At 41.2% G+C, this 15622-nt stretch overlaps 1 protein-coding gene across 3 annotated transcripts; it reads left to right on the top strand.

Moving 5' to 3' along the window:
• Nucleotides 1-1822: 1822 nt before the first annotated feature.
• Nucleotides 1823-15393, top strand: VXN (vexin). Of its 3 annotated transcripts, none has more exons than XM_083451434.1 (6): nucleotides 1823-2267; nucleotides 5470-5525; nucleotides 10512-10680; nucleotides 11773-11834; nucleotides 12505-12590; nucleotides 13148-15393. In XM_083451434.1, the coding sequence occupies exons 1-6, from the start codon at nucleotides 2204-2206 to the stop codon at nucleotides 13335-13337; spliced, it is 627 nt and encodes a 208-aa protein (XP_083307560.1). In that variant the 5' UTR covers nucleotides 1823-2203; the 3' UTR covers nucleotides 13338-15393. The 3 variants fall into 3 exon arrangements, with proteins under 3 accessions (XP_083307560.1, XP_083307559.1, XP_083307561.1); XM_083451433.1 differs by having other exon boundaries at nucleotides 12502-12590; XM_083451435.1 differs by lacking the exon at nucleotides 1823-2267 and adding an exon at nucleotides 6880-6949 and having other exon boundaries at nucleotides 5478-5525; nucleotides 12502-12590.
• Nucleotides 15394-15622: the final 229 nt, after the last annotated feature.

Here is a 15622-nt window from a genome sequence, read left to right as displayed (position 1 = left end):
ATATTTCCCCTTTGCAGGCATGGTGGGGCATGGGTTAGGGTTACCATGTGAAAGATTACATTCCACCAATGTAATGAGTATCAAGACCCCACCAAAAAGCACCAAGAACACAGAGCAAGAGTGTGGATAATAATTACCTAATGGTGGCCTTCAGTGCAGGAAAAGCTTATAAACACTACAGGGGTGTGGGAGAACAGTTCCCACAACACATTTCAGCAGGTAGGTTACAGCATCATCTTTCTGAGTTACGTGTTCATCAACTGTTTCACCAGACATTTTCTTTCCACCTCAAACAAGAGGGGAACTAAAATATTTATCTTCATACATGGAAAGAAAAATGTGGTTTGCATATTTGCAATAAAATATAACTTTTTAAAAGTTTAAAAATATTTAATACATAGAAACCACCATTATATTGTGCCTTCCAGATAGAGAAATTCTGCATGGTAAAATTTTAATGGAAGCGGATGTTCTTTTCCTGGGGTATCTTCTTTAAGGAGTATCCAAAAATTAGCAGGTAGGGGAATAGACATTTTGTTTCAGCTTTCTATTTTTGCCTGTGGGTCAATGTGGATCACTTTTCTGACCATTTGTAGAAGTTTGAAATCCCTGCTGCCTAACCTCCTCTGCTCAGCTCACTGCTGAATAGATGGTGCACTGATCTTTTTATTGGTTGGTAATGGATTTGGTTTGATTGCTTGACACAAGAACAATAGAAGGATAAACAATTCCATTTGTGGCCATGAAATTCCCCATCTGTTTAGTGTGTTTGTGCCTGGGACAAACTGGACGGAGACAGATGAACTAGCCAGCCGAGTCTGATGTTAATGACATCAGTCATACAAGCAGAACATGTGGCACAATAAATCAAAAACTAATTGAACTTGGGGCTGATAATATTGATTGCTCCCTGAACATTTTAAATACTCCAGTGTTTTCTAGAGCAACAGCTTTTCTCCCCCTTCCCAACAGATTTGGTACCATGGGACAGTTTGGAAACAAGTGGTACAAATTTAAAATTCTATTGTATTGTAGTAGTGGCAGCAAGTTATATTTCCAGGACATCAGGCACCTGGGATTGCGAATACCTGCTACAGTTTCTGACCCAGAATAGCTAGACTAACCCTGTATGTACATTTCACACACCTACACACAAACAAAAGTGCTTTTGGGTGTGCTTAGGTGACAACTCCTCAACCACTATTTTAAAAAGACCTTTCCCCAAAAGATTAACATAACATTTACAAGACACTCATCACTGTGGTATTCCCAGGATGAAAATGCTAAACCCAGGCACCTGAAGTCAATTCCTTCTTGGCGACATAAGAATCAAACTGGGGGAGGGAGGGGCAGTGATTTTTGGTGGGCCTAACTCCTGAGTAAGTGGGTGTAGCGTTTCACCTGGCGTCCATTATTGGGTTGTTGGTTTTTTGTTTTTACAAGAGCTCAACACCTCAGCAAACCAGGCCACCTATTAAAAGAGCTAAATGTAGATTTGAGTGCTTAAGTCCAAGCATCTATATTTGAAAACGTTGATCTCAGAGCTGAAAGACCTTATCCCACTGCCTTGTGAAACAAGAAACATTTTAAAGTAAAATATGTTCTTATTGCAGCATGTATTGGGTGTTTTTTTTTTTTATTTGTCCATTTAGAAAATTATTCTATGTTTATTTTTTAAATGAGTACTGTATATGCCTAAAGTGAACAATAAATACTACAAAATAATGCCTGGTTCTGTCACTCCCACAAATCTTGTAAACCATCCTGTGATCTTCGGATGAAGTTGTGGCATAGAAAATTAATTAATAACAACAACAACAACAATAAATGTCTTATTTCATAATTCCTCGTCTATACACAAAATGCAAGCATTCCTTCAGGTTGCCACTTACTATTGGCAGAAGGTGCTTGTAACTTGTTTGGTAACAGAGAGAGGCTATGCAAATAAAATATTATTTGCATGGCTGTGGTTTTAAGGAACAGCAAAATCAAACCCTGGCGTGAGCAGAATTCATACAAAGGCAGACTGGGGTTGAAAATGTTGCAATGAAGAATGTAGAATGAGATGAGATCACAGCATCAGTCTCTCCTTTGTGGACGTGGACAATGATCACAGAGCCAGATGGGATTAGCGAAACCTATTTACCAGAAGTTCAGAGCAGTTGCATGAAGCCGATAGGCAGCCAGGAGGGAGAGGTGAAAAATGCACCAGATTTACAGTTGCAGTGATGAAAATTTAGAAGTCTTCACTGTGATTTCTTCCAAATGTGAGTACCACGCAACCAGAGCTATTGCCAGGGGTTCAGTGTTTATTGAAATGGAATGTTAGGGGGAAACCTTCAAAATGGTAAATTCAGATGTGTGCTCACTGTATTGTACTTGCTGTGTAGTGATCTCTGATTCCCCAACTCCTCCCCCCCTCCGTTTGCCCTTTCCTTGGAGAAAATGAAAGCAGAAGTCTAGATAGGCTAGGCAGTGGAAGTATTTCTACAGAAACAAACTGTGCAATCAGTGTGCTTAATTCCATGTGGCTTTGTTCCTAGGCATCCAATATTACCATTAAGATGAGAAATCATAAAGTTAGGAGTATTGAAAAATGAAGCCCTGAATAGTTAATATGTAGAAAATGACTCTATATGGCAACGACCTACTGGGTCAAAGGAGATAGCATTTTCAAATTTGTGTTCTGGGACTGATTGTACATTTAACCTTAGCATTTACTTATCACAAAGAGCAAAAGTCAGACAAAGATCAATATGCATTCAGGCGAACAATAGTTTTTCAACATCTTGTGTCCGAAGGGAGATAGATTTCTCTTGGGAAACTCTGTACGGAAAAGTGTAGTCTTAATATTTATTTGCAAGCCCCAGTTGCTCTTTTCAGATTTATTATGATGATGTTTTTATTAAAATGCAAATGAAATTATGTTTGGGAGCCCAAGCTTATTATCCTTGGAGTTCTTTCATACATGCGCGCGCGCACACACATACACACACACACACACAAATATCTTTATAAAAATGGATTTTCATTGTGTGGTGTGTGTTTTTTTCAAATTACCCCCAAATTTGCTTCCAGTTTCACTATCCCTTTTATTGCTAATGGGGTGCAATGTTGATTGTACAACCAAAGCCCTATCTCACAGCTTCACCAAACCACTACACCCGTACCAGGAGAGCTTGGTTTGTTAGTAGAAAATGCATTATGGGGCAGAGGGTCTTTATTTTACCCCATTCATTCCAGAGAACCTAATCCACCCTATTTTCTAGGCCTGAGTCAGAAAACTGGATTTTCTATAGGAGTGTAATGATTTTCTGGCAGGGTTCCCACTATTTTAACATTACTTTAGCAGGAAGGAATTCAACAGGCAAAGCTCTTCTTGGCCTGAAGATGCAGGAAAAGCTAATCTCAGTTGCATATCTGTCTGTTGCACAATTGCTTAAAGGCAACAGTCTAGGCAAGGCAGGGGGATGAGGGGCAACCCGAGCTTTGACTGAAATATGAAGGATTTCAAAGTAGTTGTTTTTTAATGGCCAAGTCTGGTTGTTACTTAAGGAAATCATTTGTAGGAGGTCAGGGCAGAAGGTGTATTTGGGAGAGGATATCCTACAAATCTGATTTTGCAAGGAAGGGGAGGGGGGGCAGTCCCAAAAACGTTTTCTGCAGAAGGCATCAGCCTGATAGGATGATCGCATGAAAGTGAAGGCCCCTGTAGCTGATATGCAAAAGAAAGAAATCTGGCTAGGAAATTTGGCAGGTGAAGTTTTTCTGAGCCATGCAGCACTATAGCAAGGCAACCCCGTTCCACTTGTACCTGTCTTAAGGTGTGCCTGCTTGTATCTGTATCCTTCTGAAGGGCACTCTTCACATACTTAGAAGCACTCAAGATGTGTCAGAACCCTTCAGTACATAATTTGATGGACCATTTGTCTGATTCAGTATCAAGCAGCTCCTTATGCCTTTATTTCATGGCAGGCCAAAGTGAATTGTCAGCTTGGCTCCCATCTTCATGAACAACTGTTTTTTAAGCAGCCTATTCAAGAAGTATTACCTCTGTTAGAACTTTTCCTTACTTTGCCTTTGGTAAGGCAATTTGCTGCTTTCCTCGCCTGCAGATGTATAGCATTTTGGCTGGGGAGATTACAATGGGCAAGCTAAAAATATGCCAGATGGATATTTATAAAGCACTCCTTGCTACTTAATCTGGAGCATCATTAATGTAATTAAAAACTGCATTCAAAAAAGAATGAATATGCAAATATTTTTTCATTGTCCTCTGCTTTCAATAAGATGCAAGGAAAACTATATAAAGACTGCATATACTTTTACATACGCTTAAAATCTTTCTAACACCTCTGTTTCGTTTAAACTTCTGTGACTGATGCATGTGAACCATCACTTGCTCCATGTAATATTAGCTGTTGCTTCCATGGCTTTGTGACTGTACAGAGTTATTTTATTGAACGACTAGCTGATTAAATTAAGAACTACCTTAATGATTGGGAATGGGCACTGTTCTGATTTAAGCCACATCCTCAGAAAACAAGAGATGGGGGCTCTCTTTTTGTGTGTGGCTTTTTCATCCCTGTTAACAGGTCGCAACAGATCAGAACAACACAGAAAGAAAATGCAAAGCAAATAAGACTAAATCAGGAGCACAACAACATTCTACAGAATAAGCAGACAAAACAGCTTTTACTTGGTGCCAAAGTAAAAGGATCCCACATCTAGATTGCTCTCAAGAAAGGCTTACCTGGTTGCCAGCGTTCTGCTTTTTTTAAAAAAAAGCCCCCCCCAAAAAGTTATGAATTTGAATTGGTTTTATCTCCTGTTTTATTTCTATGTACATATTATACACAGACATATATACACACACATAAATGTGTTTGTGTGTGTGCTATTTCAACTGAATGTTGTCAACCACTCTGAATTATTTTTTAATTTGAAAAAAAATGAGTTCCAAACAGATATCTCAAATGCTGGAGGAGGGCAACCCTAACACTCCTGACCCCACGACTTCTCTCAGCAAGGTCACTTTAGTCTATCTTTGATGTCACTCAGGGCCAGCTCCACTGCATAGTGACCCTGTGAAATGGCCCTATAGTGGAATTGTTTTAGTGGGCTTCTCCTTCTTTGAGTGAGCCCTGGTGTGCTTATCCGATAACACCAGCGGATGTTGGTAGAAGCAGCACTCCAATTAGTGCCAGACAGCTGTGAGCCACCATTTTAACTTCCCACAATGCCCCACATGTGGTGTTGCTGCAGAGCACTGTGGGAAATTAAAATGGCAACTCCCAGACCCAGTTACCTGGTACTGATCAGAGTGGGGGGGGGGGGGATATCCACTGGAGGCAGTGCAGAGAAGCTTCTACCAGGTGGGTCTGAGCTGCTCTCTTGGGATGCTACATTTTGACAAGGAAAGTTAAACAATCTCTTCAGTTCATGCTGATGTTTCCATTGTTTTTGTAGCATGTAGCCCAGTCAGAAGAAAGGCCAAAAGTACTCAATGCATCCTGCCGAAAAAGGTAAGGAAAATGTTGCTTATTAAAGAGGGTATTTATTGTCCACTGAAGCAGAACAGATCTCTCAAGATCATGGTGTGGAACCAACATATGCACTAGTACAAAAACAAAACAAAAAAACCCAAAACCCTGACATGGTTCATAAATTGCATGTAGGTTTTAAGGAAATTTCAAATACAGCCTTTTCTACAACAAAAACAAAATACAAAACCCACTATTGGGAATTACTGGGCAGAAGAGAGTGGACTTAATCCTTCTGTCTGCAAATGATTTGCACCAGGCCATTTTAAACAAGTTTCATCCATCTGGGCTTAATTCTGGTTACAGAGCCCAGCTGCATAATAAACAGTCTAGAAGGGCATGTGCAGAGAAAAATCAGCTGGCCAAGAGAGGCTACATACCCCTACATCTCAGCTTCTGACCTGCTCTCATGTTTATGTCACCTTGGCAAATGTAAGATCTGGGTGGAACAGGCATCTGGCATGACAACACAACCACAAGCACATATCAACCTCAAGCACACCTGAAAATTGCACTCTGATCTGGAAGCCTCACAGCCACCAGTATCTCCTAGATGTAGTTGGAAGCAAGCTGTGTTGATTCACAAGTGGGAAAGAAAGGCACTTGTTTATGAGTTCCTTCCAGGTCTGAGTTTGGGCATCCAAATAAGCTCCTGGAGCAAAAGTAAGTGAACCCTGGCTCAAATTAATTGTGCTCCTCTGCCAATAATATAAACCACCTGGGAACTGATATCTAATGGCAGTATAAACATATAACTAAATTGGACAAACTAAAAATGTGCAATCATACCAATGAATGGCAAATATATATACAACATAAAGGGAGATTTTGAGGCCCAACTCCCCCCCCCCCTTACAATGCAAAATATGGAAAATTAATTCCTACAAAAACTTGCCGCTTTACCTGTTCTTAGCAGCCTGAGATGATAGGACTTATTTCACCCTGGTAATCTTCATAGGTGCCCTTGTTTAATCCCAGACAAGGCAAAAATAGCAAGCACCCTTGGAAGCCTGCCAGAGTCTTTAACAGCAATAGCACTTTGAGTGTGCCAGGGCAGGGTTAAGTGCTGCTCAGTCATATGACCATCCCTGTGAATTAACCTCAGATGCCTCAACATTAACCGTTTCCTGATAGCAATGATGTTTTAAAGACTCTCCATTTGTCTGGGGGAATCCTACACAACCACTTTCCAGCAAAACATGAGCATACCAGTTTCTCGTTAATTCTTTGCATTGTATGTCCATCTCAGATCTGCAGGGTCCATTTGTTTTGAAGATGCATAGGACTGAGCTATTTTAAACGAGGGCCTCCCAGCTCCACTTTCTTATGTCACAAGCTCCTTTAAAATCAGCGAGGAGAAACTTATGACGAGAGTGAGTCCTGCTGCCAAAGTGCGCACCATCACAGTACAGTGGTACCTCGGGTTAAGTACTTAATTTGTTCCGGAGGTCTGTTCTTAACCTGAAACTGTTCTTAACCTGAAGCACCACTTTAGCTAATGGGGCCTCCCGCTGCTGCCGTGCCGCCGGAGCACGATTTCTGTTTTCATCCTGGAGCAAAGTTCTTAAGCTGAAGCACTATTTCTGGGTTAGTGGAGTATGTAACCCAAGGTACCACTGTATGTATTAACAGCCTATCTTCTAAACTCAGAACAGTCCTCACCAACCTGGTGCCCTCCCTCCAGACTTTTTGGGTCACAGTTCCCATCAGCCCCAGCCAGCACAGGCTGGTAAAGGCACCAGGATTGGTGAAACTGGGCTGGTGGGAGTCTTCATCAAAACAACTGGAGGGCCCCAGGTTGGTAACGGTTGAGCTAGAACGTCCATACTATCAGAGGCAGGTTTAAGGGAACACAACCAGTTTGGTTGCACTGGGCGTGGGATTTTGGAAGTGCCACAGCCATGAGGTAGAATCAGAGCGCTGTGATAGAATGTGACATCGTGACATCATGAGGTCATGACTTTACATTGCGGTGGTGGCTCTTCCAAGGCCTCGCAGGGTCTCAGAGATAACGTCCAAGACCTCATGAGACTTCCAAAAATGACTTCCAGTTTCTACCAGAAGTCAGATTTGGAGGCCTGGCAGAGCCTCTGACGTCATCTGGGAGGCTGTGTCGGGGCTTTGACGTGACTTCTGGTAACTTTTGTGGGTTCCCTGGCACCCAGGGCCTCCTAGACCTGGCACCTATGGGTAGAATGCAAGGCGAGAGGCAGGTTTTGGAATATGAATAGATGCTAGGAGATGTTATATTTATTACAGGCTTCCTCAAACTCGGCCCTCCAGATGTTTTGAGACTACATTTCCCATCATCCCTGACCACTGGTGCTGCTAGCTAGGGATCAGGGAGTTGTAGGCCAAAAACATCTGGAGGGCCGAGTGTGAGGAAGCCTGATTTATTAGATATTATTCTTCCTTCCCCCTGATCAGCAGAGTGCCATCACTTTGCAGCTTACAAGGAAGTTTAGATAGGCTAGTTTTGTCCCTTTAGTTTAAGTAATCCAGGATGCTTTAAGGCAGAGTTGATTTTCCTGGTATTTTCCCCTTTTCTCCCCCTTAAGCTAACAATCAAACACAAAATGGATTTGTAAAAGGTAAAATATAACATATACTCAGAATACTTATTGAACAGTAATGGATACAGCAGCTTTATTCAGACAGACTTAAAATGGTAATTCAGTTACAAAGACATATTTAAGTCTGGCTCAAAATGTAGTCTGAGTTTGGAGCTCAGACTTTGTAGGTGTCACATTGCTGGCAGGGTAGAAAGAGATGGAAAGAGGGTATGCCCAGACAGGTAGGAGGATATATAGCTATGCCCTCCCCTTGTCGGGGCACAGGAGGAGTGTCTCTCACAGAGTTCTCTCTAGCAAGTTTATAGGAAAACTCTGTGAGCTTCAGCTCCTATGATGTGCCCAGCTAGCAAAACATGAATAGTTGGTTTGACTGCATTTTAATTATCTTACAGAGGGGGCACTGAATTTTGGCATTGCACAGGCACTGCTGAAATTTGAGACTCCAAGTTCCCCCACTGATGCTAATTAATAATGAGCAACAATCCAACCAGAGTTAGGAACTTTTAAATGTTGTAGGAGAGTTGAGGAAGTGCTTAGTCCCTTTTCCCATTGACACTGATGGAACATTCTATAAGTGATTTTCAAAACAAATGCTTAACATTGATTGGCTCAGTCTTCTAGACTGTTAAGTTATTGTAGTTTTCTATAATTAAGACATTAATTCTTTAAATAAGCAAAATAATAACAGTGAAGCAAGTGAAAGACTTGCATAGTAGAAATTAATTTAGTTTTGGCTTCTGGAGCTGAATTGGTTTTAGTTCCAAAAAATTTTGCAATGCATTTGTGATGCACAGCTTTCCTAATTTCCTTCTCCTTCCTGTTGGTTTTATCAGTATTTTTTCTATTGTTTGTAAAAGCCAGCTCTCCCTCATTGTTTGTAAATTGTAGTTGTTGGCTTATTGAAGAATAACATGAAAATAGCCACTGAAGGTGTTTTGCAAGGCTTTCTGCTACAGGACTCCACACAGCGCAAGAAGAAAAGCTTGCCTGGCAAATGGAACAAGTAGCTGCTGCTGAAACAAAGAATATCTTTTTAAAATCATAAATCAAATATTTAGGGAGCTGCTTTCTAATGCTACTTAGTTTGGATGAGACTGCCATTCATCTGAATAATGGCCAAACTTACATTAGCTTTTCTGATACAATTAGAAAAGAAAAGTGACTTCAAGATAATCCCAGAGATTTACCTTGCGTGTTCATAATGACCTAGAGAAGCTTGAAATCCTGTTTAGATCTAAACTGTGCTACCACAGACTTGGCTTCCTGACCTACATAAGTTATCCCAACTTATTACCGCATGGCATTAGGCCCACATATACCCAAGTGATTTGGACATAGTCTGTTTTCTAAAAAAGAAAAGAAAATAACATTGGTAGTAAATGAAACAAACACATATGGAAGAATAATGCAGTAGTTTCTGTCTGTGTTAATGACAAGATACTCTTGCTTCTCCGTTTGTGTGTGTTAATATCTCAAGACATAGAAATAAAGGTAGATGTTGTACAACTTTCTCTTGAATTCTACTGCCAATATACTAATAGTGTCTCATTGTTATAAAAGAGGAACTATCCTTGCATTACAGGAGGAACATAGTTGTCACCCCTCTGTGGTAGTTTCCTACTTCAGTAACATCAGAACCCATAATACCGGTAATTGGGTCACTTAGGATGGATCAAATGACATGGTCATTTTCCATAGCAACATTGTCTGCCTTCAAGTAGACAGAACAATACAGGCATGGGACATAGCCAAACAATGACGACAACTTATTTCTTGTACCCCGCCCATCTGACTGGGTTGCCCCAGTCACTGGACAGCTCCTGTCTCTTCCACGTGATCTGTTGGGTCTGCCATGACCCCAGAGCCCAGCAGTGACCAGGACAAGTTAGAGGCTACAGAGTCAACATTTGACCTGATGATCAGGAGACCACTGAATCCAAAGCATGCAGGCAGAAGCCTGTAAACTGGATCCCACAGTATCAGGACCCATAGAACCAGACCCAAGACCCTCATGGGTGCCTTACAGTAGTTTTCAAATTATATTGTCAGTCCAATGGTGAAGGAAGCACACTAGACAACATTCTCTTTTTCCTGGTTGGGAGAGAGGGAGAGATTTCTCTGTCCAACCCTTTTATTGCACACTTGCTAACTTTAAGCCTTTTTGATAACTGTAGAAAGATAGAGGAGTAACATAATAGGGTATTACCTTTTCTGGCTATCAGCTTAGTTACAGTTTTCATAATGATAATATAGCAGAACTTTTAATTATTGTTTTATGGGCAAAGAGGACAGCAATGCTTATTCTACACTATAATTACTACAGGTTATGCATAGACTCAGGCATTGAATCTATACACGGCACATGTAATTAGACGGTTTCACCTCTTCCCTGTAGGTGGTAGCAGTGTCTGACTATCATCTTCAGGGGACAGAGGAGCTGCTGTCACACCAAGGTGATCTCATTCAAGTCTTCTGCAAAGATGAAGAAGGGCAGGCATTCAGTCATGTGCAGAACAGGCAGCAAGGATTCTTCCCTAGTCCCTCCAAATGTTCTGCAAGACACAGTAAGTCTCAGCAATATATTTAGTACTCAGGCTTACTAACTGTCCAGAGGTATGGCCTTGCAATGAAAACAATGAGCCCTTTGGTACTGAGAAGAGTTTTGTTTTAGTTTTGTTTTTTTGCAGCATGAGTCAAACACAAAACATCTTTGAGACAGCATTCAACTTTTCCATTTGAAAAAGTCAGTTTTAAATAATATTCTATTGGGAGCCACCCAGAGTGGATAATCCTGCTGTCCATTTTAATCAGAATGGATGACAGTTCCACTGTGAAAGTGTTAAGGAAGAATATCAGAGAAATATATGATGCTCAAACATGCCTATAGAAGGCAGAATATCACAGGAAGGAATGCTTGTTCCTTATCCCCACAGAATAGGACTATTTTATTGCAAGTGTCCTTTCCAACTCTACAATTCTATGATCACACCTTCAAGTACTGTTGCCAGTGAGGTCACTTATATTTGAAATACTGATTTGGCAAGCGGAGGTGTCATAGCAAGAAGGGGTGTGTGAAAAAGCTACATTTCCCTGTTATTAAATTTCCGCCTCCACTGAGTGCTGCAGTTAGGTAATTTTAGTTTCTGGTCTTTCTGGAGCCCCCATTTTTAGATTGTTGTATGTGTTGCTTCATAATGTGTTTGGGGTCCTCCTGTTCATTCTGCTAAGTGGGTCTCTGGACTTGTGCCTTAATGTCCTTTTTCTGATGGCATCACTGCCACAACCAGTCACTGTCATTTCTGAGGACAGTGGTCCCAGGAGTCAGCTGCAGACAGCCTTTATAGGGTCCCACAGCCCTCCCACCTGGCCTGGCTGGATTGGCCAGGATTCAAATAAGGCTATGGCGGGAAAGCCCACCAATCTCCAACGGCCTGACTGGGATTCCTCACGACCAAACACCTCATCCTAGTGTTCCTTCCAAGGGGGAGGAGCCCAGCATGATGGTTACTTGTGACCAGGTAAGCAGCCATTTTCATTCATCGGCAGCATTTATACACATATGGACGAATGACCCAGATGGCAGAGCACAGTCCACATTCCAGTTCTCTCTACAGTACATTTTACCCAAAGTTTCTCCTTTCTGTTTTTCATTGCAGCTGGAATTTCTAAACAAAGGTCATTCTGCTATAGCAGTAGCCTGCCAGATGCAAAGACTTTGGTAAGTAACACATACGTAATATAAAACCAACTACCTCTGTGCAATATCATGTGACTCCTGATGATTGCTACAAGTCCTGTGTTTCAGTCAAAAATTCATGTAACATCCTTAATCTTCTTATAAAAGAGGTATTTGCACTTACATTAATCACCTCCTCCTTCCAATACAAAAAAGATCAAAAGCAAAGCTTGCAAACACACAAAAAAACCTGTAAAAACAAATCTAAAGAAATTATCAGACAACAACACAAGCATTAATTTTTTCTTACATGATGGAAACAAATCCAGCAATTATACGAAAGGATAGCAATATTAAGATGATATTGGCATTGGTGTATCAGATATAATCTTTTCTCAGCCTTCCAACACCACACTCTCTGATCTCACTATTTGTTGATTGATTTTTAAAGTTTATATCCTGCCCACTTTTATAAAATAATCCAAATTGGCTGACAGTATATCTATGAAAACTGTTATTTTATGGGTGAACAAACAGTCCAAGCTTGAACTATTAGGGTCACCGACTGACGTCTGCCATGCATATATGATGTCAACATTCCCTCTTCTACCAAGTTGTTAGATGTGTGCTATCTGTTATTGTGTTCTGTTTTTATTGCATCTTGACATTTTTATTTTATTCCCCCCCCCCCAATTTCCCTATAATTTAGCAGCCGCAGGGATCCCCAGTCTCCCATCACAATGCAAGATGGATTGCAGCCACAGAACCAGCCATGAGGGATAGTGTATTTGCAGACGAGTAAGTTTCTTACCCTTACCTTCTCCTCTAATTCCACAACTATTACTTGGGCTCCCAAACTCAAAGTCTATAAGAACCAATGGCACGCTACTCAGACTGAAGAGTATCTGTAAATAAGTAAAAGGGGAAAGAGTCCAAAGGCTGCCGGAAGAGCATAGTTTGCATGCACAAGATCCCAGACTGAATCCACAACATCCCATACACGCTTACTAGAAGGAAGTCCCATTGAATGCAATGGGATTTACTGCTGAGCAGGCACATATAGGATTGCGCTGTTATTTTCTATTTTCATTATATGTTTTTTATTCTGGTCCAGGATTAATTAATCTGCTGTGCTGGTTTTTAATGCTCAAATGCTATCATATGGTCTTGCATATAAATAAATAAATAAATAAATAAATATTTTAGATTTTTAACAAATGGTATTTTAACAATAGAAGACAAAAACGGTGGAAAAATTTTTTAGTAAATCGTTTGACAAAACGGTGAACACCGAATAATTATTCTGAAGGAACTTAATCTTGAAATGTTGAATTTGTTCCCACTTTCAACTGTAGGCACAGAAGGTCCTTGCAGAAAAATACTGAAGATGGCATAAGCCCAACTCAAGGAACGGAGGAGGCCTCTTTACCTCTAACGGGCAGCATTTTGCATGGAACACCAAGCCTCCTGCGGAAAATATGGATGAAACATAAAAAGAAGTCGGAATATTTGGGGGCCACAAACAGTGCCTTTGAGGCAGACTGACAACCCTCAGCCTTGCTTGGGCAAGCAGAGGGTTCTTCAACAAAGTACAGAACGCTGTCACATATACCTGATAACGGATGTAGTGTGGCACACACTTATCCCAAAAAACAAAACAAAACAAAACTTCCACAGAATCTAGGGGGGGGGGGGCGAGTTTAAAGACTGCATCCTATGCAAACAATTCAGCTCATATATTTTGCACATGCTTCTGATGTGCTTCTTGTTAACAGATTCAACTGTGATCATTGCATCAACCCAGCATTTCTTATTCTATCCTGGCTCATCTGGATTTGTTGGAAAAGGCCAAGAGATATTACTGTATCCTCAACAGACCTCACGTCAATGACACCGTGCCATTTAAAGTACAGTCCTGCAATTTATCGTGTGATGCTACTTCGGCAAATGATTTCTTTAAATCAGTGATATGCAGGCTTTCAGGTTCAGAATCAACTTGTTTGCTTAGGAACCTCTGAGCATGACAGAGGATTTGCAGAAGAATTCTACTGCAATCATTCAGTTCTCCTAAATGAACTGTTCACCTACTGTTGCACCACATCAACAGAGAGTGCACCCTTGCACAGAGATGAGGGAATCTGTGGCGCTCCAGAGATTCCTGGACTCCAACCTCCATCAATCCCAGGCAGCATGGCCAATGGTCAGGGATGATGGGGGTTGTAGTCCAGCCCACCATATCATATGCTCAACACTCAAGGTGGTGGTCAACCTGCCTTTCCTGTTATCTATTACTGATATTCTCATAGATCCTGCTCCACTCTTTCTCACACACATGCAAACATTAAACTTCCAAAGAACTCTTGGGTTCTTTGGTTTGAAACTGTTGCTCTAAGCTATGCCCAGTTACCAGAACTGGCCTTTGCTGCCTGAGGCAACGTACAAGATGGTGTCCCTCCTCCCCATTCAACATACAGAAGCCATGGAGCTGGCAGTGTAATCTGACATTGACACTGATGCCAGAAAAGCATCTTCCGCCACACCTGAGGCCAGCAGACTAAGTTAGGGATGTCAAGATAAGCTGTGTGGGGAGGGGTCGTAGCTTTGCATGCAGAAGGTACTGGGTTCAATCATTGGCAAATCCAAGTAGGGCTGGGAATGCCCACTGTCTGAAACCCTGGAGAGCCACTGTCAGCCAAGGTAGACTGAGCTAGAAGGACCAGTGGTCTGATTCAGTAAAAGGCAACTACCTAGGTGGCACACATTCTGCATTCCAGCACCTTGCTGATGTTTGCTCACTGCTCTGCCTGACGTTTGCTTGCTGCCAACTCAAGCAAAAGCTGCAACACAGCTGTAGCAATGGGAGCATGCAGCATGAGAGCAGAGCAACACATGTGGAAAATCTTCTGGAAGATGTGGGGTGGCCACCTCTATGCCTGTTTGGCTCAGTCAAGGACCTTTCCTTATCCTGCTATTTGTGATACACTGGAAGAAGGCAACTAGATAGGACAAACAGCCCAGGTTGAAAGATTTATCACAAGGTGCCACTTGCTCATGAAGATGAGCATGATCAGAATGACTGTACCCTGGTTTCTCTTCAGATCGTATAAATCTTTCAACTTTTAGTAAAGATCACAATGACTGTCACTGTCCCCTAGCATTTGCCACCTGAGGCACCTGCCTCATAGTAGGAGCGGCCTGAGCAGCTGGTTTTTTTCTCAGATTTTTTTTTAAAAAAAACATTAAAGAATGCACCACTCTGTGCAGCCATGTATCATCACATCCAAAACATTATGTTGCCAGAAATCGTAATAACTAAATTCATTGAATAACAGTGCATCGGTGGCTAGTTAGCAGGAAAGTCTTGCATGTGGAAAGGCCCCTACTTTAGCTTATATGTGAAATAATAGCTTTAAACAGTATTGAGATGGGGAATGCGCGTTATTATATGTTATTATGTCAACAATTGTTGTATTTTAAAACATGTTTTCTTCTAATTTATTTAATTTATAAGTCAGAGATATCTAATGTCAGAGTTCAAAAAAACAAAGTTGTAGTTTAATTTTATATTCCCTAACACTAATGAAGCTTTTTCTTACATGTAGCAAGTACTTGTTTTATTGTTCCAAATAAATGATGTCCTCTTCAGGCACACAGTTCCATGGGGCCCAGGGGTAGGGAAGGAGAGCTGCTCTATATGAATTTACAAGGAGTAACTTTATGATGATATCACTTCTGCTACCCTGCTTTTCAGGCAAATGCAAGAAGAGTAGAGAAAACTGCAATCACTCAGTGCTTTACTTTATTACCTTTTTCTTTTTTAAAAAACAAGC

The sequence above is a fragment of the Podarcis tiliguerta genome (genome assembly GCF_965153285.1).
Source record: "Podarcis tiliguerta genome assembly, chromosome: 7".
Classification (NCBI taxonomy): Eukaryota; Metazoa; Chordata; class Lepidosauria; order Squamata; family Lacertidae; genus Podarcis; species Podarcis tiliguerta.
Note: the sequence above shows the minus strand (reverse complement) of the source record. Positions and strands in the feature narration are given on the sequence as shown.